The 21,622-nt window shown below is 43.1% G+C and overlaps 1 protein-coding gene across 3 annotated transcripts in view; it reads left to right on the forward strand.

Moving 5' to 3' along the window:
* The window catches only part of rhobtb3 (Rho related BTB domain containing 3), a 99,205-nt gene that overhangs the window by 37,039 nt on the left and 40,544 nt on the right, over nt 1-21,622 (forward strand). For 2 of the 3 annotated variants that reach the window (XM_073067535.1, XM_073067554.1), the window contains exons 4-5: nt 614-771; nt 13,804-13,909. In XM_073067535.1, coding sequence (XP_072923636.1) covers nt 614-771; nt 13,804-13,909 — 264 coding nt within the window. The remainder of the gene's footprint in view (nt 1-613; nt 772-13,803; nt 13,910-21,622) is intronic. The other variant, XM_073067545.1, reaches the window with a different exon arrangement.

Genomic DNA, 21,622 nt, shown 5'->3' on the forward strand with positions numbered 1-21,622 from the left:
TGTGATACAAGTAAAATTTATTTTTAAACCCAATGAATTGTTGTAATTTGGAATTCAGTGCTTCAATTAGTGAAGGACGAAGAACAACACAGTGTTCAAATGGGAGTTGGATAGATATCTGAAAGGAAAGGATTTGTGAGGTTATGAGGATGCAGTTGGGGAGTGGGATTAGTGGGGTACACATAAATTGGCCCCTCTCCAGTCTGTAACCAGCTTGTGAATCTGTGAAGTTTATGTGAGTCTCAACTGTCTATCAATCGGTGGAAATGATTCTCAAATTTTTCTCACAGCGGGTGAGAGATTCTGCTCGTAATTCTGATTAACACTTGTCACTCAGTTAACATTTGCAAGATCAGATTATTTATTTTTTCACCTTCTTGCTACTTGCTAGATTTTACTGTGCACTTAAATAATTGAAGTGAAGTGCTGTGACAGAATTGATAAGATGCTCTATAAATCTACTGAAGTTGTCATATAATAAAGGTTGAGTTGCCTGCAGAGATGTAAATTACAGTAAATGTATCTGACGTGACATTATTTATTTTTGGAATTTATATAACACTTAGAGCAATATTTTTAAATGAAATTCATGGAATTTTGAACTTCTCAACAGAAGAGAGTCCAGCTTGTTCATGTCCACTGTGTGCATCCGATAAAGGGAGCTGCGTGCCTTTCTATGAGGGGTTGGAACTATCAAAAGAAATCGGAGCAGCCTACTTGGAACTTCAGAGTCTCAACGATTTCAACGTGGGGAAATATTTCGGAGGAGTGGTGAGCAAGATTGTTATGCTTTCACAACATAGTTATTTTCTATAATATAATACTTTAAGATTATATGTCATTTGCTTCACAATCTATGGTAAAACCAAATAATTACAGAGACTGATTTTGGAGATCGTTACCCAGTACTTGGCTTCTTTTTGTTTACAGTTGAAGATGAATGTGCACCACTGTAGCATATGGTGGTTAGCGTGAAGCTATTACAGCTCAGGGCGTTGGGAGTTGAGAGTTCAGTCCCAGTGTTCTCTGCAAGAAGTTTGTTCATCCTTCCCGTGAGCACATGGGTTTCCTCCAGGTGCTCCAGTTTCCTCCCGCGGTCCAAAGGTGGACCGGTTAGTAGGTTATTTGGTCATTGTAACTTGTCATGAGATTAGGTTATAGTTATAGTTAAGTTCCTGGTTCTAGTTGGGCCGGGAGGGCCTGTTCCATGCAGTATTTATAAATAAGTAAATAGATAGATACGTTGGTCAGAAAGAACTACAATCAGTGAACGGGAAGGGATTTGACCATTTTGTGAGATTGTCCTTGCAGCTGCCATTTTGTGAACTTCTGAATTGATTCTTCCTCTGGGATAATTTAATCAGAGCAATTGAACGTGGACATGAGGAGTTTCTGCTAATGATCTGCTAAAACTGAGGTCAGGACCAGTTTATGGTGTAAAATGGCAGGTTTGCAGAAGTAAACTTGTTATCTGGGCCCAGTGTCTGGCTGAGCCAGTTTGACTGGTTTGAACCAGTCAGAGCTGAAAAGAACAAAAGTCATCACCTAAGGCCTGAGGTTGCAGGCAAAGGGCATAAAACAATATGGGCTACTTCCAATGAGCAACTCACACAGAATGTTGGTGGAACACAGCAGGCCAGGCAGCATCTATAGGGAGAAGCGCTGTCGATGTTTCGGACTGAGACCCTTCGTCAGGACTAACTGAAAGGAAAGATGGTAAGTTCAGTTAGTCCTGACGAAGGGTCTCGGCCTGAAACATTGACAGCGCTTCTCCCTGTAGATGCTGCCTGGCCTGCTGCGTTCCACCAGCATTTTGTGTGTGTTGCTTGAATTTCCAGCATCTGCAGATTTCCTTGTGTTTACTTCCAATGAGAACTGACACAGGTCAGTCAGGTGATCTTGAGCCAATGAAATTGAAACATCAGCGACCAATCTGATCGGGGAATGAATAAGAATGAAAGATTTTGGAAGCTGAGGCAGCGACAACTTTCCAGGGCCCAACCAGCACGGATGTGGAGGACACCACGTTGGACACGTGGAGATCATATTGGGACCACGAGGAACACCTGACCAGTGTAGACTTATTTCCTGGGCATCACTTTTTTTATTCTTTCCCTGTTCATGGAGGGTCAGTTACACCTAGTGGAAATGAACATAGTTAGTGAACCCATATACTTTTTAGTTGAGACAATGGAGGTACTTGTCAATAAATGCAGATTCTCTCTGTGCCTCTCTGATCATTACTACTAAGGGGTAATCCTTGTAACAGACGGATAGATAGGTGCTGTGTTGAATGATGTGGGTGATCACGGTTCATGGCCATGATAATTCTTGGTAATTTTCTCTCCAGAACTGGTTTGCCATTCAGTGTCTTTACAAGACGGGTGACCCCAGCCATGATCAATACTCTTCAGAGATTGTCTGCCTGGTGTCAGTGTTTGCATAACCAGGAGTTGTGATATGCACCGGCTGCTCCCATGGCTTCACATGACCCTGACTGGTGGGGGGTGGGGGAGGGTGTGCTAAGCAGGTGCTACACCTTGCCTGAGGGTGACCTGCAGGCTAGTGGAGGGAAGGAGCACCTTGCATCTCCTTGGGTAGAGACGTATCTCTGTCTCGCCGGCCCTGATAGATAGATAACTAAAATAGTGAAGGGGAAGCATCTGCTATTGACTGCTGGAGTCAAAGGCCTGAGCATGTTTCTACCATTGCGGATACAATTCAGAGCATCTACCCATGCCATTTGCTTTCATCTGTAAGGGTGTTGCTTTTGATAATGAAGCACCATTTACATAAAACCTTTGGTGGACCAAAAGGGTACCGAGAAAGTTTACAAGGATGTTGCCGGAAACTGCGAATCAGATTTATAGGGATAAGTTGAATAGGTTTGGATGTTATTCCCCAGAGAGTACAAAAATATGGGCAGATTTGATAGAGATATATAAAATTGTGAGGGTACAGATAGGGAAAATACAAGGAGGCTTTTTCCACTGAGGTTGGGTGAAATTAGAACCAGAGGTCATGGTTGGAAGGTGAAACATCTGAGGGGGAGCTTCTTCACTCGGAAGGTGGTTAGACTGTGGAACTGGCTGCCAGTGGAAGCAGGGGCTGCAGGTTCGATATCAGCTTTTAAGAGAAGTTTTGGATAAGTACATGGATGGGAGGGTTTGGAGGGTTCTAGTCTAGGTGCAAGGTGATGGGACCAGCCAGAATAATAGTTCAGCACAGACTAGATGGGCTGAAGGGCATGTTTCTGTGCTGTAGTGTTCTACTGATTTCTGCCAGGACCTGAACAAATGGCCTTCGCCACCATTCAGGATCAAATACAATTCAAATCAAATCAAATTCAGATTTAATTATCATTCAGCCATATATAGTTAAACGAAACACCATTCCTCTGGGGCCAAGGTGCAAAGCGTGCACAGCGCAAGGCGCACAGCATATTCAAGATAGTGATCACATATACAGTCATGCAGAAAACCAATCTGTATAACCCAAGTCCCTGAATGACATGCCCCTCAAATTGATGGTGCATTTCCCCGGAGTCCGTAGACAAACACGCGCACACACAATACAGCTTGTCGTTCAACCAATCAAACACTTGAGGTCAGCACTGATGGGAGAGGCCAGTCCCCAGTTGAGCATGGATGCTATGCGACACTGCCTCTAGCGTCTCCTCTCCTGGGCTGCAGCAGCAGGAAAGCCCCTGGCTTGAGGCCTAGCTCCAACTACAACCAATGCCACTCAGCTCCCCTGCTGCATGTCGCGTCACGACCAAGCAAGGGAAACAGCCCTGTGGCATCTTACGTTATCGATGACCAACAGGGTCTCAGGATCGCAAGAGAAACATCCAAGACAATCACCCACAGTTACACTGTCTGTCATCTTTGCACACCAACTCCGAACCCTTTGATGCCTACCATACCAGGCGGCAACACGGTCTGCACCAAGTTCAGCTCCTCCACAAATGAGCAGCTTACTGATGGGGTTGACCTGCAGTACCCAGAGTTCTTGGAGTCCAACGTTGTCTTGTGATCGTAAAAAAAGGCGTTTTTTAAAATAAAAGCACCTTTGGTTGGCCCATGAGAGGCCTCTGCGTCCGAGTGTGCCGCCATCTTACCGAATGATGCTTTACCAATTAGCTCAGAAGGAATTTGTTTGCTGATAATGTTAAAGAGTTGAACATTGAGCAGATCCAGTTATTGATCTTGTATCTGGCCTTCCATAATTTACTTGCACTGGATCTCGAGAAAGACTTCATCACCATAAAATTGACTCGCAGTGTTAAAGGACTCACCCATACTTAAGCTCAGCTTATTTGGACCTTGAAGGTAAATCTTACATCCCAAAGTTAATTTTTAACATAGAAGATGTTAAACATAGAAGATGTTTAACATAGAAGAGAAACCTTAAATGGTGCAAGACTTAATTTGAAAGGTCGAAACAGCTAGCAGGCGGTCCTGCATTAATCTGAGCAATGTCAGGTTAATGTCTGAAGGAATGAAGGTTTAACGAAGGGCTGTAATTAAAATTTTAATAAGCATTTTCTTTTTTGAGAAACTCCCTGTGCAGTTTGCTTATAGTTTAATGTTTTAAAAATATTCTTTGAGGTTGAGAGAAAAGGTTGGTCAGCTGACTTTTGTAAACCTATTGAGACTCGACATATACACATGAGATTCTGCAGATGTTGGAAATCTTGAGGAACACAACAAAATGCTGGGTAAATACCGCAGAGCAGGCATTATTTATGGAGAGGAATGAACAGTCACTGTTTTGGGCTGAGACCCTTCATCGGGACCGGAATAAACCAAAATAAGAAGGTGGGGGGAAGGGGGCAGAAGTACAAACTGGCAGGTGATAGGTGAAGCCAGGTGAGGGGGAAGGTAGGTGGGTGGTAGAGAGAGGAATGAAGTAAAAAGCTGGGAGGTGATAGGTGGAAGAGGTATACGTCTGAATAAGAAGGAATCTGATAGGATAGGAGAGTTGATGATGGGGGAAAGGGAAGGAGGAGGGGTACCAGAGGCAGGTGATAAGCAGGTGAGCAGAAGAGAAGGGCTAAGAGGGGAGCCAGAATCAGGAATGGAAAAGGAGAGAAGGTGAGGTTGGGGGGTTGGGACAAATTACCAACTTCACCTAGGTCAAGAGATTCGAACTAGGTGGCTTGGTTCGGCCATCGATTCATATTAATTGCCATTTAATGTGTACAGCTGGATGCCGCTGCTTCAGATAGCTGTGCATTGGTTGCTTAGGAGACGCTTGTGTCCCAAGCTTTCTGGCCATTTGCGCAGACTCTCTTCCAGCTAGAATAAAAAGTGTAGCATCACCCCTGACTCTGTTGCACACTTTCCAGCAACCATATGTTGAACCCACACCCGTGAGACATGGGCTTGGGGCATTTTAAATAACGACTGTGGGGAGAGCGCAAGAGGTCATGTTGTGAGCGTGTAGTGGGTGGATATTGATGTCCATGAGGCAGAAGGGTCAGATGGGCTGGAAGGGCCTACTACATCCTGAATCGCTAACTAAATTAATTAATTAAATGGCTGATCAGGTCCATCGCATCTCATTTCAAGGAGATATCATTTGGTGGGGGCAGGTTTAGAATTGTAGGTCACGCTTGCACAATTCCATGCTACTAAAAATATAAAATTAATGTTTGAGAACTATAATTCCCAGTAATATTTTTGGTACAACTTGCAAGAATTCTGCTTGGTTTCTGCTTGAAAGGATCGTTTGCAAAGGCAGACATAGAGCATCATTTAAGCAGCATTCACAAGAAAAGTTTATTTAAACACAATTTTTACAAGGAAGCACATTTGGAACAAGGAAATCAGTTTTGGTGTAAAGATCGAAGTGGTCATGGTGTTGTTAAACTGTGGTGATCAGGGCTACGTAAGCTGCCGGTTCAAGAACCAAATGGTTGAAGGGAAGCAGCTGTTCCTGAACTTGGAGCTGTGGGACTTCAGGCTCCTCTACCTCCTGCCTAGGAGTTGGGTGAGGCTTGGAGTGGAGTTTGTGGCCCATGTTTGACTCCATTGTGTCTCTCCATTTGAGGCGTTGAGCAAGGTTAAAGTCGACGAGGGTGAGAGTGGAGGATGGGTGGCTGTTTGGCATCTTCTGCCTGTGTTTGACCATTCCTCCTCTCCCTCTCTCGGGCTGCTTCCAGAGGCCAATTCTCTGGATGCTTTCAAGAAAGAGTTAGATAGAGCTCTTAAAGATAGCGGAGTCAAGGGATATGGGGAGAAGGCAGGAACGGGGTACTGATTGTGGATGATCAGCCATGATCACAGTGAATGGCGGTGCTGGCTCAAAGGGCTGAATGGCCTACTCCTGCACCTATTGTCCGTCGTCTATTGAAAGTGCAGGAGTCTGTTATAAGGATTGATCGGTGAGGTTGTGGACTCATTTTGGGGGACTTTGAGGCTCATGTTACTGGATTCTGGTTATTTTTTTCACTGTTTTTGACTGGTTTGATTGAGGCAATCAATGCAGACCGGGGCACTTTGGGTGAAGAATGGCCCCCCTGCCTGCAGTGGGTGAGCAGCACGGCGCCGGACTGAACTAAACTGAATACTGCTGGACTCCTGGTTTGATGTTGGACATTCTATGTGCTGCTCGCTCGCTTTTTGCTATTCACGAAATTTGCTCTTTCTTCGCGCATTTGGTGTTTGATGTTGACGTGAACGAGTTCCATGGTTTCACAGCTGCCTGTGGGAGGACGAATCTCAGAGTTGTACTCTGTAAACCTCCTTTGATAATAAATGTACTTGAGTCTTTGACACTTGTAATGCGAAGAGGGCATGGCCCTGATGGTGAGGATCCTTAATGATGGATACTGCCGCCTTGAGGCAGCACATTTTGGAGATGTCCTTGATGGAGCTGGTTGAGTCTATAAGCCCCTGCAGCCTCTGTGCATTGGAGCTTCCATACAACCATTTGGAAAGCTCTCCACAATACATCTGCTGAAGCTGAATCATTAAATGGTTACAATATAAAAGGAGCCATTTGGACCACATTAAAAATTACATGAGGGAAATATTTTAATTATTTTACATCTGTGACTTCTTGTACTCTTGTCATCCATGAATAGGAACAGCCTCTAGCATCCATTCTGACTAAAGAGTGGAGTGGAGCCAAGCCAAATCCTTCAGTCTGTCCACACCGGCCTGGCACTGACAAGACATTTTGGTGGTTGTAATTGCTTTCCTCATTTAAGCTTCATTGCTTTTATTCAATGAAGGCACTGTCAATCATATGTCAAAACTTGGATTGCAGTCAAATACCTCTTGGCGGTCGCAACAGCCTTAATAACTACAGGGAATACCAATGAGGTTGCTCTCCAAACATCGTCCAACCGTTACCTTTTCAAACTCCCATTCTGTTTGCAACCGCACTGACAGGGAGCCCTGAAAAATTGGATCTAATGAGGGGAAAACCAAACCCAAAGTTACAAAGAGAAGAACGAGAAAGATGAAGTTTACCTTTATTTGGCTCACGTATTTCGAAAAACACAGTGAAATGCGTCGCTTTGCATCAAGTCAGGTCAGCGGGGATTGGGCTCAGCAGCCCGCAGGTGTCACCTTGCTTCCTGTGCTGACAGAGCATGTCCGTTGCTTACCCGAACCGTACGTGCTTGGAGTGTGGGGGTGATGGAGCACCTGGAGGAAACTCACACGGTCACAGGGAGAACATGCGCTCTTCTTACAGACTGCGGCGGGAATCGAACCCTGATTGTGACGGCTGCTGCTGTAATAGTGTTTCACTGACCATGCTGACCCGCAATATGGAATTTTATATGAAAACAATGAAAGGAATTTCTCTTGATTTGCTGGTGAAGTAAACACAGTGCAATTTTTAAACAAAATTGTGGATTATTAAAACAATAAAATAGCTTCATGTGTATCCATGGCTGCTGAAATCATCATAACAGTGGATTTATATTCAACAACAATGAGGTTCTTTATGTCTTCAGAGCAGAGCTTCCCGCAAGCTCTGAGAATTGACTTGAATGTTTTGTATATTTGCATATCCCCATGAGATTTCTCCCCTCTCTGTGGTCGTTTGTGGGCGTACTGCTGCATAGACATAAATGCCTAGCATTCAGCGCGTTGTTAACTTGTCAGCTTTTGAAAGGAGTTCTCAAAGGAATTTATTGTGGAGGAAAAAATTAGTGCCGCGGCCAGCATTAATTGCCCAAGCCTAACTGCCCATGATAAAGTGCTAGTGAGGCACTTACTTGAACTGCTGTGTCCTCCATGTTGAGGACTGTGGGCAGTGATTTTTAGGATTTGAACCCAGTGACAATGAAGGAATTCACACTCAGTATCTATTTTATTATCTAATAACGTGGCCACTGAGTGTATGTTCGTGGTTTTCTGCTGCTGTAGCCCATCCACCTCCGGGTTCAACATGATGTACGATCAGAGATGCTCTTCTGCACACCACCTTTGTAACATGTGGGTACTTAAGCCGCTGTCAACTTCCTGTCAGCTTGAACCAGTTTGGCCATTCCCATCTGACCTTTCTCTTTAACAACTGTTTGCACCCACAGAACTGTCACCTCACTGTTCTGCTTTTTTTTTGTTTTTTGCACCATTTTCTGTAAACTCTAGAGACTGCCATGCATGAAAATCCCAGAAGATCAGCAGTTTCTAAGTTACTCAAACCACCCCATTTGGCTGCAACAATCAGTCCTTGATCAAAGTCACTTAGATCACAATTCTTCCCCCATCCTGATATTTGGTCTGAACAACAACCAAACTTCTGACAGCTGACCATGTCTGCTTGCTTTTATGCATTGAGTTCTGCCACGTGACTGGCTGACTATTGAGCAGGTGTGCAGCTGTACCTGATAAAGTGGCCACTGAGTGTATCTCCACAATATTTCCCTTTGAGCACTCCCTTCTTACAAGCTGCTTTTAACTTTGAATTAACCCTCCTCGTCCCACTCCCCACCAGTCTCTCAAGCAGTGCATTCCAAATACTAACGATTAATGCAGAAGCAAGTATTCCTGCAAAAAGTTTAAAGTAAGATTTATTGTCTGAGTATATGCATGTCACCACAAATAACCTTGGGGTTCTTTTCTTCAGGCATGCTTAGCAAATCTATAGAACAGTAACTGTAAACAGGATCAATCACCAACAAACTGCGAATGTAGATAAAAACAAAGAGCAGGCATGAAGTAACAAGAGAAAAGAGTCCTTAAATGAGTGTAGTTACCCCCTTTTGTTCAACAGCCTGATGATTGAGGGGTAGTAAGCGTGAGTCCTGAGGCACTTGTACCTTTACCTGATGGCAGCAGTGAGAAAAGAGCATGGTCTGGGTGGTGAGGATCTTTGATGATGGATGCTGCTTTTCTACAGTAACATTTCATGTAGATGTGCTCAATGGTTGTGTTGGGCTTGAAATTCTGCCCTGTATTCTTTTAGGAAGAGAGACAACCAACACCGGAATATAGCAACACGTGGCTTTATTGGCTGGAATCGTAACTGGTACAGCGAGTCAAGGAAATCGCTGGAGAAGGCGCGCTTTCTGGCCTCTCCTTACAATCTGCTCTTATTTATATCCCTTTTTCCCCCCACCACAATACCCCGTTACATATTAGGTAATATCAGGTACTCGTGTCCATCTATTGGCCCATAGCCAGATGCTCACGAGTTTCTTTTGTTTACTGTATCGCGTGACACTAATAGTATCGGTGTAGCGGGGTCCCCAGTTTCGCTCCCCCTCCCTCGCATTCCAGCTAACATGATGTGCGTTACGTGAGCCACTCCTGACCTGTAATGGCGGTCCCGAATTAACCCCAACACGAATTAACCCTGACACAAATTAACCCCACTACTAATTAACCCCAACACTAATTAACCCCAATACTAATTAACCCCAACAGTTGGGAGGGCTTTACCTGTGATGTACTGGGCCGAATCCACCACCTTTTTGTGGGATTCCCCACTCAAAGACTTTAGTGTTCCCATACCAGGCTGTAAATCAGCCAGTCAGCACAGTTTCCGCCACACATCTATAGCAGTTTGCCAAGGTTTTTGATGACAAGCCAAATCTCCGCAGACTCCTGAGGAAGTAGAGGCACTGCCGTGCTTTCTTTACAGTTATATTTATGTAATAGGTCCAGGTCAGGTCCTCTGAGATGTGACACCCAGGAATTTAAAGTTGCTGACCCTCTCCGCCTCAGATCCTCCGATGATTATTGGCTCAAGGACCTCTGGTTACCCTCTCCTGAAGTCTACAATCCGTTCCTTGGTCTTAATGACATTGAGTGAGATATTGTTGTTATTACGCTACTCAGCCAAATTTTCAGTCTCCCTCCTGTAAGCTGATTCATCACCACCTTCGATACAGGTCGCAGCAGTGGTGTCGTCAGCAAACTTGTATCTGGTGTCGGAGCTGTACTTAGCCGCACAGTCATAGGTGTAAAGGGAGTAGATCAGGGTCTAAGCAGGCATCTATGCACTGGTCCTGTGCTGATGGAGATGTGGAGAAGATCTTTTTGCCAATCCAAACTGACTGGGATCTACGAGTGAGGATATCCAGGATCCAATTGCACGAGGGAGTATTGAGTTTTGAGGGGATGATGGTGTTAAATGCTGTGCGGTATTTGATAAAGAGCATCCTGATGCATGCACCTTTGCTATCCAGAAGTTCCAAGGTTGTGTGAAGAGCCAAGGAAATGGCATCAGCTGTAGACCTGTTGCTTCAGTAAGTGAATTGGAGCGGATCCAGGTCGCCACTCAGTCAGGAGCTGATATGCTTCAACATCAGCCTTTCACTGTGGATGTAAGTGCCATAGGGTGATAGTCATTGAGGCAGGTTACCACGCTCTTCTTGGGCTCAGTATGGTTGAAGCTTGCTTGAAGCTGGTGTGTACCATACACTACCGGAACGAGAGACTGAAGATATCTGTGAATACACCAGCCAGTTGGTCAGCCCAGGTTGTCAGTACTCGGCCAGGTACTTTGTCCAGGCAGGATGCTTTCCTTGTATTCAATCTCTTAAAGGCAGCCCACACATCAGATACCGAGACCGAAGGGACATCGGGAGACATGGGGCTGTGCAATGGCTCCTCCTTGTTCTGGTGATCAAGGGGAGCACTGAACACATGGGAAATGAAGCCCTGCCGCCCCCTTTGTCACAAGATTTAACTTTGTAGGAGGTTATGGCATTCAAACCCTGCCTCAGCTGTTGAACATCCCTCACTGGTTCCAGTCTAGTCTGGAATCTCCACTTTGCCTGTGAGACGGCTTTCTAGAGAGCGTACCTGCACCTCTTGATCTCCAGACTTGAATGGCTCTGATCTGGCTCTCAACAAATTCTGATTTCATTGTTCATCCAGGGCTTCTGATTGGGGAAACCCCTGAACAATTTTGTGGGGATACACTCTTCCGTAGAAGCTTTAATGAAGTCTGTAATGACCCTGGTGTAGTCATTCAGGTCCTCAGATGAGTTCTTGAACACGGTCCAGTCCATGACTCAAGGTGATCCTGTGACCATTCCTCTTCCTTCCATGACCACCTCTTAGTCATTCAATGTCTGTAGTGAGATGCTGAAGATGTTCTATAGGTCAGTTGTGGAGAGCGCCCTCTTCTTTGTGGTGGCGTGTTGGGGGGGAAGCATTAAGAAGAGGGACGCCTCACGTCTTAATAAGCTGGTAAGGAAGGCGGGCTCTGTCGTGGGCAAAGTACTGGAGAGTTTAACATCGGTAGCTGAGCGAAGGGCGCTGAGTAGGCTACGGTCAATTATGGAAAACCCTGAACATCCTCTACATAGCACCATCCAGAGACAGAGAAGCAGTTTCAGCGACAGGTTACTATCGATGCAATGCTCCTCAGACAGGATGAAGAGGTCAATACTCCCCAATGCCATTAGGCTTTACAATTCAACTGCCAGGACTTAAGAACTTTTTTTTTAAAGCTATTATTAATGCTTTTTGAGTTAGTGATTTAGATGCATATCATATTTTTACTGAGTTAAGTATTGTATGTAATTAGTTTTTGCTACAACAAGTGTATGGGACATTGGAAAAAAAAGGTTGAATTTCCCCATGGGGATGAATAAAGTATCTATCTATCTATCTATCTATCTATCTAGTTGTCTTGATCTCTAGAGCCTTGATCTCTAGGCTCTGTCTGTATGCAGGTAGCAGTACAGCTAGATGATCCGACTTAACAAAATGCAGTTTCAGGAAGGAAAGGTAGGCATTCCTTATCATAGTGTAGCAGTGGTCGAGTGTGTTGGGACCTCTAGTAATAATTGGAAGATATATTAAACCTGCCAATACTGTAATCTGAAACAAAAACAGAAATACTGGAAGAATGTATGTGTCAGGCAACATCTGTGGAAAGAGAAAAAGGTGAACTGTTTTGGTTAAGATTTTTGCTGCTGCATTTTGAACAAGCTGCCAGTGATTTATATCTTTCTCGGGCAGTCCTGAGAAGAGTGCATTGCAGTAGTCTAATTAGCTAAAAACAAAAGTGTGTATCAATTTTTCTGCATCTTGAAATGTTTTAAGAAATTGAACTTTGCAATATTCGTTAAGTGAAAGAATGCAGTCTTAGTAATATGGTTAAGTGATTTAAAGTTTAGCTCAGAGTCAGTAGTAACACTTAAATCCTTTACTTGTAAAGGCTTGACTCGTAAGATACTGGGGGATAGAGCCTCAGGCTCGTCTTGTGTAACAGACAAATACAATTGTGTGTTGTCTGCATCGCTGTGGTAATTCACCTTGTGTTTTGAAATAATCTGACCTAATCGAGCATGTTGAGTGGAAACAACAACAGGCCAGCAATTGATCCTTGAGGAACACGAAACACAATAACACGGATTTTGGATGCACAATCACTACTGCTAACAAAGAAATGTGCAGTTGTGAAACAATAAGCCATTTATGCATTGTTTAATTTACCCTAAGACCATAAGACAGTGGAACAGAATTAAGCCATTTGGCCCGTTGAGTCTGCTCTGCCATTTCATCATGGCTGATCCATTTTCCCTTCTCAGCCCCAATCTCTTGCTTTCTCCCCGTGTCCCTTCATGCTCTGACTAACCCAGAATCTATCAACCTCTGCCTTAAACATACATAGAGACTTGGCCTTCGCAGACGCTTGTGCCAACAAATTCCACAGATTCACCACTCTCTGGCTGAAGGAACTCCTCCTCATCTCCGTTCTAAAAGGATGCCCCTCTATTCTGAGGCTGTGTCTTTTGGTCTTGGACTCCCCCACCACAGGAAACATCCTATCTACATCCACACTTATTGAGGCCGTTTGACATTTGATAGGTTTCAATGAGCTCACCCCTGCAAAATATTCCATGACATTTTTGGAAAATGATGCTGTTAATTGTGTAACACGAACGGCTGATAGACTGTGGTCACCACATAAGTGACCTGTCCTCCCCAGGGTTAACTGCTTTGATTTAATCAAAGGACATTCAAGTGTGGAAGAATTGAAGGAAGTCTCATATTTAGCAACAGAGTATGGATTGATATGGGAAGGTATTTCCAAATTCTTTTCCAAGAGGCCAGTTATGTATGGTATAAAATAACTTCTGAAACTTAGCCAAAATGCTGTATCATGAAGATTAATGGGAAAGTTCTCTTTGATTTTGGTGCTGGGAAGAAAATGGATAAATATAGCAATGTGTAGCACATGCAGTTCTCATGCACTTGAAGGGAACTGGATATATCCTTTGTACAAAGTGATTTTCACTTAATTTTTGAACTTTGTTCTCCCGCTAAACAACTGTGTGTGATTTTGACTTTTGTGCTTATGCTGTGTATAATTTTACAGTTGGAATACTTCATCGTCCAATGTATAAAGCAGAAGTCTTCACAGAAAAAAAAGAAAAGGACAAGCAGAACCCGTCTAATTCCACCACCTAGACTTAAAGAGCCTGGTAAGAGAAGATGATGAAGGAGTGTGTCTTTATTTGATATTGGTAGTGGTTTGTCAGCGTCACATTTCCCAAGGTACAGTGAAATGCTTGCCTTGTACACTGTTTATACAGTTCAAATCTTTACACAGTGCATTGAGGTAGAACAAGGCAAAAATAACAATGCAAAATAAATGTCAAAGTAAATTTTATTATCAAAGTACATATATGTTACCACAGACAGCCCTGAGATTCATTTTCCTGTGGGCATACTCAACCAATCTATAGACTAGGAACTCCAACAGGATCAACGGAAAATCAACCAGAGTGCAGAAGACAACAAACTGTGCAACTGCAAATATAAACAAATAGCAATAAATAACGAGAACATGAGATAATGTGATAAAGGGTCTTTAAAGTGAGATCATTGGTTTTAGGAACTTTTCAATGATGGGACAAGAAAGTGTAGTTATCCCATTTTATTCAAGAGCCTGATGATTGAGGGGTAGTATCTGTTCTTGAACCTGGTGGGGTATGTCCTGAGGCTCTTTTACCTTCTACCTGTTGGCAGCGGCAAGAAGAGAGCATGGCCTGGGTGATGGGGATCTCTGATAATGGATGCTACTTTCCTGTGACAGAATTCCATGTCAGATGTGCTCGGTGGTCGGGAGGGCTTTACCCATGATTTAACATAAAAGCTACAGGGGAAGTGCATGGCAGATAAACAACAAACTACGAGATCATAACAAGGTAGATTGTGAGACCAGGAGTGAATTTCATCATACAAGGAATCCATTCAGTAGTCCGATCACAGTGGGACAGAAGCTGTCCATGAGCCCGATGGTACGTGCTTTCAGGATTTTGCTCGATGGGAGAGGGGAGAAGAGAGGATGTCCGGAGTGGGTAAGGTCTTTGATCATTCTGGCTTCTTATGATGTAGTGGGAATATGGAAAGCTCTCCAACTACTGATTTTGATTAACACCAGGAATTGTCAAAGATTCCATCACTAATATTTCATCATTAGATTTGAATGGTCACTCGACACAAGGGTCACACCAAAGTGTGTCAGAGCGCCATCTATTTCTGGAAGTCGGCATGAATCCAATCCACTGAAACACTCCTTCAGCTCACGGGAGGGGTCCGAGTCAAATAAACAGCATAATCGTAGATACACACACAAAGTGCTGGAGGAACTCGACAGGCTGGGCTGAGCTCCTCCAGCATTTTGTGTGTGTTGCTTGGATTTCCAGCATCTTCAGATTTTCTCTTGTTTGTGACAATCATAGTTACTTAAGACTCAGAGCATAAAACTGTCTCTAATTTAGTAGTTAAAGAATTAATAATGTAATTTGTTAGTGCATCTGTTAACAGGTTAATGTAACATTATATTACACTGTTTAAAAGGTGCTCTCCTTAGAAACACTGAAATAGGATCCAAGTGTGGAGTGGCGGGAAGCACAAGGCTTATTCTTAGAGATACTGTACTGTGCAAAAGTCTTCGCCACATATATCTAGCTAGGGTGCCTAAGACTTTTGCACAGTATCAGTAATTTTATATATTGCACTGTACTGTTGCCGTTTAAAAAAAAAACCAAATTACATGACATATGTGAGTGATGATAAACCTGATTCTGATATGGGTCTCTATTGTGGACTGAGAGTGGGTAGAAGGCAGGGAGAGGGGAATCATGGTTGGCCGCCCCCCCCTTCTCTGCCACCTGTCCCACACCCTCCCACAGTGCTGCACCCTCACCATTCCCAACATCCTTTGCTCCCGCCAGATTTACAAACATGCCCTCTGCTCCATGTTTGGCAAGTACAGTAGTCTGTGCAAAAGTCTTTGGCACCCTGCCGATCAGTTGTCCTTCTGGCCTAATGATGTGGATGGCATTGTTGGGAAATGAGCCAGGCCAAGTGGAGAGGAGGGACAAGGAAAGCTGAGCATTTTATTATAGTGATGAGCGATCAGGAAAAAGTCAAAGAGGAAAATGTGATTTATAAGACCATAAGGCATAGGAGCAGAATTGGACCAGTCAGCCCATCGAGTCCCATATTTAAGGTTGCTGACGACATAACAGTGGTGATGAATCAGCATGTGGGAGGGAGATTGAAAATCTGTCTGAGTGATGCCACCACTACAAACTCTTAAACAGCATCAGCTGATTATTGACCAGAAACCAGAAGTCCATAAACCAGTCCTCATCAGGGGATCAGAGGGAGTGGGTCACAACTTTACATTCCTCAGTGTTATCATTTCAGAGGATCTGTCCTGGGCCCAGCATGTAAATGCCATAATGAAGAAAGCGCAGCCACACTTCTGCTTCCTTAGGGATTTGTGGAGATTTGGCATGGCATCTAAAGATGTGACAAACTTCAACAAACTTCTGTAGATGTGTGGTGAAGTGTGTATTTACAGGCTGCGTCGAAGCCTGGATTGGATACACCAATGCCCTTGATTCAGGATTCAAGGTACATTTATTATCAAAGTGCAGTTTGTATCCAGTACACAACCCTGGGATTCGTCTTCCTATAGACCACCATGAAACAAAGAAAACCATGGAACTCACTGAAAGATAAAGATCACACCCCAGTGCGCAAAAAAAGCAACAAATTGCACAAATAGCAAAAAACAGGAGTGAAGAACACAGAATTTACTGCAGGCTGCAAAGCCCGTACACCCCAACGAAAATCGCACAAAATAGCAACAAAACCTGAGGAATCAGAAACCGGAAACACTTCGTAACCCAAACTACAGAGTCCAATCCATAAATCACATCGATTAAACCTTGCCCAAGACCTGGCACCATCCTCCAGCAGCAACGAGAGAGACTGATCGAACGCAGTCATCTTCCTCGGGAAGCAGCGAATATGGGGGGGGGGGGGGGGGGGAAGAGACCAGGCAGACGGCACTGAACACCTGCTTGCCTTCCGCTCGTGTCCTTGTTGATTTCAATCTAGCCTGAATGCTTTAATCAGTGAGAAATCAATCATGGGTTCGACTTCATTGGCTCCAGGCTTTTTGGCCTGCAGGCCGCACACTTCACTTGAAACCTTATCAAACTCCCTCAGAGACATAAAAGTGCCAGATCACTCAATTGGCCTGAACACACCATCAAGCTGTAGATCACAGCCTCCGATATTAGATAGATAGATAGATACTTTATTCATCCCCATGGGGAAATTCAACTTTTTTTCCAATGTCCCATACACTTGTTGTAGCAAAACTAATTACATACAATACTTAACTCAGTAAAAAATATGATATGCATCTAAATCACTATCTCATAAAGCATTAATAATAGCTTTTAAAGAGTTCTTAAGTCCTGGCGGTAGAATTGTAAAGCCTAATGGCATTGGGGAGTATTGACCTCTTCATCCTGTCTGAGGAGCATTGCATCGATAGTAACCTGTCGCTGAAACTGCTTCTCTGTCTCTGGATGGTGCTATGTAGAGGATGTTCAGAGCTGAATCATATTTGAAAGAAGAAGTGAAGGAACGAAAGGAAGTAATTTTGTTGACTGTCTGAAGGGTGATGCCTTTGGTTGGGTTGTTTGCTGGTGCCATCTCCTCCAGAACTTGAGTGGAAAATGGTACCAACGTGTTTGTATTGAAAAGTAGTGGACACAGTTCAGTCTGTCATGGGTAAAGCCCTCCCCACCGTTAAGCATATTTACACAGAGCGCTGTCACGGGAAAACAGCGTCCATCATCAGGGACGCCCACCACGCAGGTCACGCTCTCTTCTCACTACTACCATCAGGAAGAAGGTACAGGAGCCTCGGGACCCACACCGCCAGGTTCAGAAACAGTTATTACCCCTCAACCATCAAACACTGGAACCAAAGGGGATAACTTAACTCAACACTAAAATATTCCCACAACCAATGGGCTTAACTTTCAAGGACTTGTCATCTCATGTTCTCCATATTTATTGCTTATTTATTCATTTTTTTTCTGTTTTGTATTTGTGCAGTTTGTTGTCTTTTGCACGTTAATTGTTTGTCTGTCCTGTTGTGTGTGGTCTTTAACTGATTATGTTGTATTTCTTTGATCTACTGTGTCCACAAGAAGACAAATCTCAGGGTTGTATATGGTGATATATATGTACTTTGGTAAGAAATTTACTTTGACCTTTGAGTCTGCTCGGCCAAATATCCATTATCCCTCTCAAATGCATTCTCCTGTCTTCTCACAGTAACCTTAGGCTCTCGATTAGTAACAGTGTCAATCAACTTCTGCTTTAAATAGTTAGATATCTGCATTGATGTATAAGTGTACCCAATAAAGTGGCCACTGAGAGTATAATTATTTGTGTGTGTGTGTGTCTGTCTAAGAGTTTTGCACAATACTGTATTTATCAACATGGAGCAGAGAGTGAGTTTGTAAATCTGGCAGGAGCACAGGATGTTAGGAATAGTGAGGGAGGAGAGCCATGGGAGGGGTGTTGGTCAAGTGGCAGAGAAGGAGTACCAGGGGTGGGGGTGGTGTGAGTGCAGACACACCCAGCCTTGAGACACCAGGCAAGGTCAATTGATTCCAAACAATTGTTTTTTCTTAATCGAATATCTCTCCGGTGCTTCCCACTCCCTCCCCTCTCCCTTCCCCTTTTCCCAACCATGACTCCCCTCTCCCTGTCCTGTTCCCACTCTCAGTCCACAATAGAGACCCACATCAGACTTGGGTTTATGTCATGTTTACTCATGTATGTCTGTTACGTACCCGTGACACGTGACAGTGGTACCCTTGTCACGTGACTGGGGTTGAAGTTATACTGGACTTGAGGTAATGGTCTTGTGATGGTGGAGTGATGTCATTTTCCCGCCAGTAGAGGTCATGTGACAGGTTTTTTCTACAGGGTATAAAAGGAAGACCCACCCTGTCAGGTGGGGCAGTTCGTGGCGGAATTTGCCAAGATGACTTCATGTCACTGCGTGATTTAATGTGATGACGCAGTTTAGTTAAAAATGAAGTTCTATATAATGCCTAAAGTTTAAAAGGTCATTGCCAACGGTTTCTTTGCTGGTGGAGAGTGAAGAAAAGTTTGGAAGGTAAAAATCGAGGGGAACCGATTTTCGAAGGTGGAAAAGTTCGACCTTATTTGATCCTCATTCGGAAGGATATCGTTGACTATTCTCGCTGTTAATCCCTGGGATGACCAGAAAGGATTTGAGAATAGTGTGGAAGAAGGTCAGTACTTTTAAGCCGTTATATTTTATAAAATTCTTCGTGGGAAAGTTCGACGCCGGGGAATCGAAGGACAACGACGTGGAAGAGAATTTAAATCGCTTTAAAAAGTCTCTCCTTTTAAAAGGACTGTGAGCTTCTGAACTTTCGGCATACCGCTTTAAAGACTGTTTGAACATGCAACGCTATTAAGAACTGTGAATGTGTCGCACAGCAGCTGTTTTCCGGTTACGTTTGGGTTTGTCTACTTTTGAGGGGGTTTGTTTCAGTGTTTAATAAACGTGTTATTTGTTATAAAAACCCTTGCCTAACTCATCTATATTTATTGTTGCCTGAATACGTAACATTAATTATGGGGGCTGCGTCCGGAATTGGATCGTTTGAGTTTAAAGTGCTTTTTGAATTTTGAATCGGTGTTTTGGTAACGGGGATTACTCGATTCTTTTGTTTGTTTGGCTTGTGAGTGGTATTCGGCAACGATGAATATTGATGAGTTTCTGGATTCGCCAGACGCGGATTTGTTAGCGAAGGCGAAAAGAACTGAAGTATCTGAGATTGCTAATAGATTGCAACTTAAAGGTATTTTGGCGACTACATCAAAAGCTGTAATACAGAGAAAAATCACATCACATTTTGTGGCTTCGGGTGATTTTGATGAATCGATTTTAGAATCGTTTCCAATAAGTAATCTGGAGATGCAGTTGCAAATTGAACAAATGAGGTTGGAACAAAGTAAAGCAGAGTTGGAGCGTTATAAATTGGAATCTGACCAGAAAAAGAGAGAGTTTGAATATGCAATGGAGAATTTAAGGTCTGGGAATCAGTCTTCTGATTCTAAAAAACCGTTTGTTGCTAGCCAAGAAATTAAATTGGTCCCTCCATTTAGTGAAACAGAAGTGGAAAGATATTTTCAACATTTTGAAACTATTGCTCGGATGTCAGAGTGGCCGAAAGATAAATGGTCAGTGTTGTTACAGAGTGTGATTAAAGGCAAAGCACAACAAGTTTACACAGCTTTAACTGCTGCGCAAGCATTAGATTATGATATTGTAAAAACGAATATTCTCAAAGCATACGAATTAGTCCCAGAAGCTTATAGGGAATGATTCAGGAGTTTGAAAAAGTCTGTGGAAAAGACTTATGTGGAATTTGCCTATGATAAAGCTATGTGTTTTGAGAGATGGGATTCTTCTAAAAATGTAAATGAGGACTATGATACATTGAGAGAGCTGATTTTAATGGAGGAATTTAAAAGAAGCATTCCTGTTGAAGTAAGGACCTACTTAAATGAGAGGGATACTGATAAATTGCAGGATTGTGCTAGATTAGCTGATGAGTATGTTTTAATCCATAAGAATAAATTTCCTCAGGGTAGAATTTTTAAGAGGAAAAATAATATGGAGACTCAAGGTAAATCAGAAATTAAATCAGAGGTTAATGAGAGGTAAGGAGGAAGGAAAACCTGTGAAGGAAAGACAGTTTGGTCTTATTTGTAACTATTGTAAGAAGCCTGGCCATGTAATAGCTAACTGTTTCAAATTGAAAAAGAAAGAGAAGGAAGCAGTTCCAGATGCTTGTGTGCAACATACTGAAGCACCTGTAAAGTTACAGGGTTTGGTAAACACAAATGAGGATTTGTTAGAGTCTGACCAAGTTAGAAAGGGATATGATCATTTTATAACTGAAGGGTTTGTATCCTTGAAAGAAGGATCTACTCTGGTGCCAATAAAAATTCTTAGGGATACTGGAGCTTCTCAATCACTGATGTTAGATAGTGTGTTGAAGTTTAATGAAGAGAGTGATACTGGTGAGGTAAATTACATAAGAGGTGTTGGAAGTGATTTTATGCCTGTACATTTACATAAAGTAAATTTAAAGTCAGGGTTAGTTACAGGATTTGTTAAAGTAGGATTACAGCATAGCTTACCTGTGAAGGGTATTTCTTTGTTGTTAGGTAATGACTTGGCAGGTGGACAAGTTTTTCCTGAAGTGCATTTGACAATGGAGTCAGAGGAACCAGAGATGAATTCTAACACAGATTCTTCCTGTGTTGTGACTAGAGCTATGGCTAAAAAAATTGATGTGCAGAATGAGGTTGTTACTCATGACTGTTCAACTCAGGATTCGAGTTTTGAGGATGTGTCAGAGACTTTCTTACCTTCGTTGTTTGAACAAGATTCTGGGAGTAAGTCTGACTATGAAGATTTATCTCTGTCTCGGAAGGAGATGATAGCAGAGCAGAATAGAGATCCTGAGATTATAAAATTAAGGGAACAAGCTTTACTAGGTAGTGAAATTGAGAAGGTGTCAGTAGGATATTACTTGGAAAAAGGAGTGTTGATGAGGAAGTGGAGGTCGCCTACAATTCCTGCAAGTGAGGAATGGAATGTTGTTTATCAGGTAGTTGTTCCTAAAGTTTATCGGAATGAGATTTTGACTTTAGCTCATAGTGTGCCTTTAGGTGGACATCAAGGGGTAAGGAAAACTGTGGACAAGATTTTAAAACATTTTTACTGGCCTGGTTTAAGAAAAGATGTGGTGATGTTTTGTAAG

The sequence above is a fragment of the Hemitrygon akajei genome, chromosome 2 (genome assembly GCF_048418815.1).
Source record: "Hemitrygon akajei chromosome 2, sHemAka1.3, whole genome shotgun sequence".
Classification (NCBI taxonomy): domain Eukaryota; kingdom Metazoa; phylum Chordata; class Chondrichthyes; order Myliobatiformes; family Dasyatidae; genus Hemitrygon; species Hemitrygon akajei.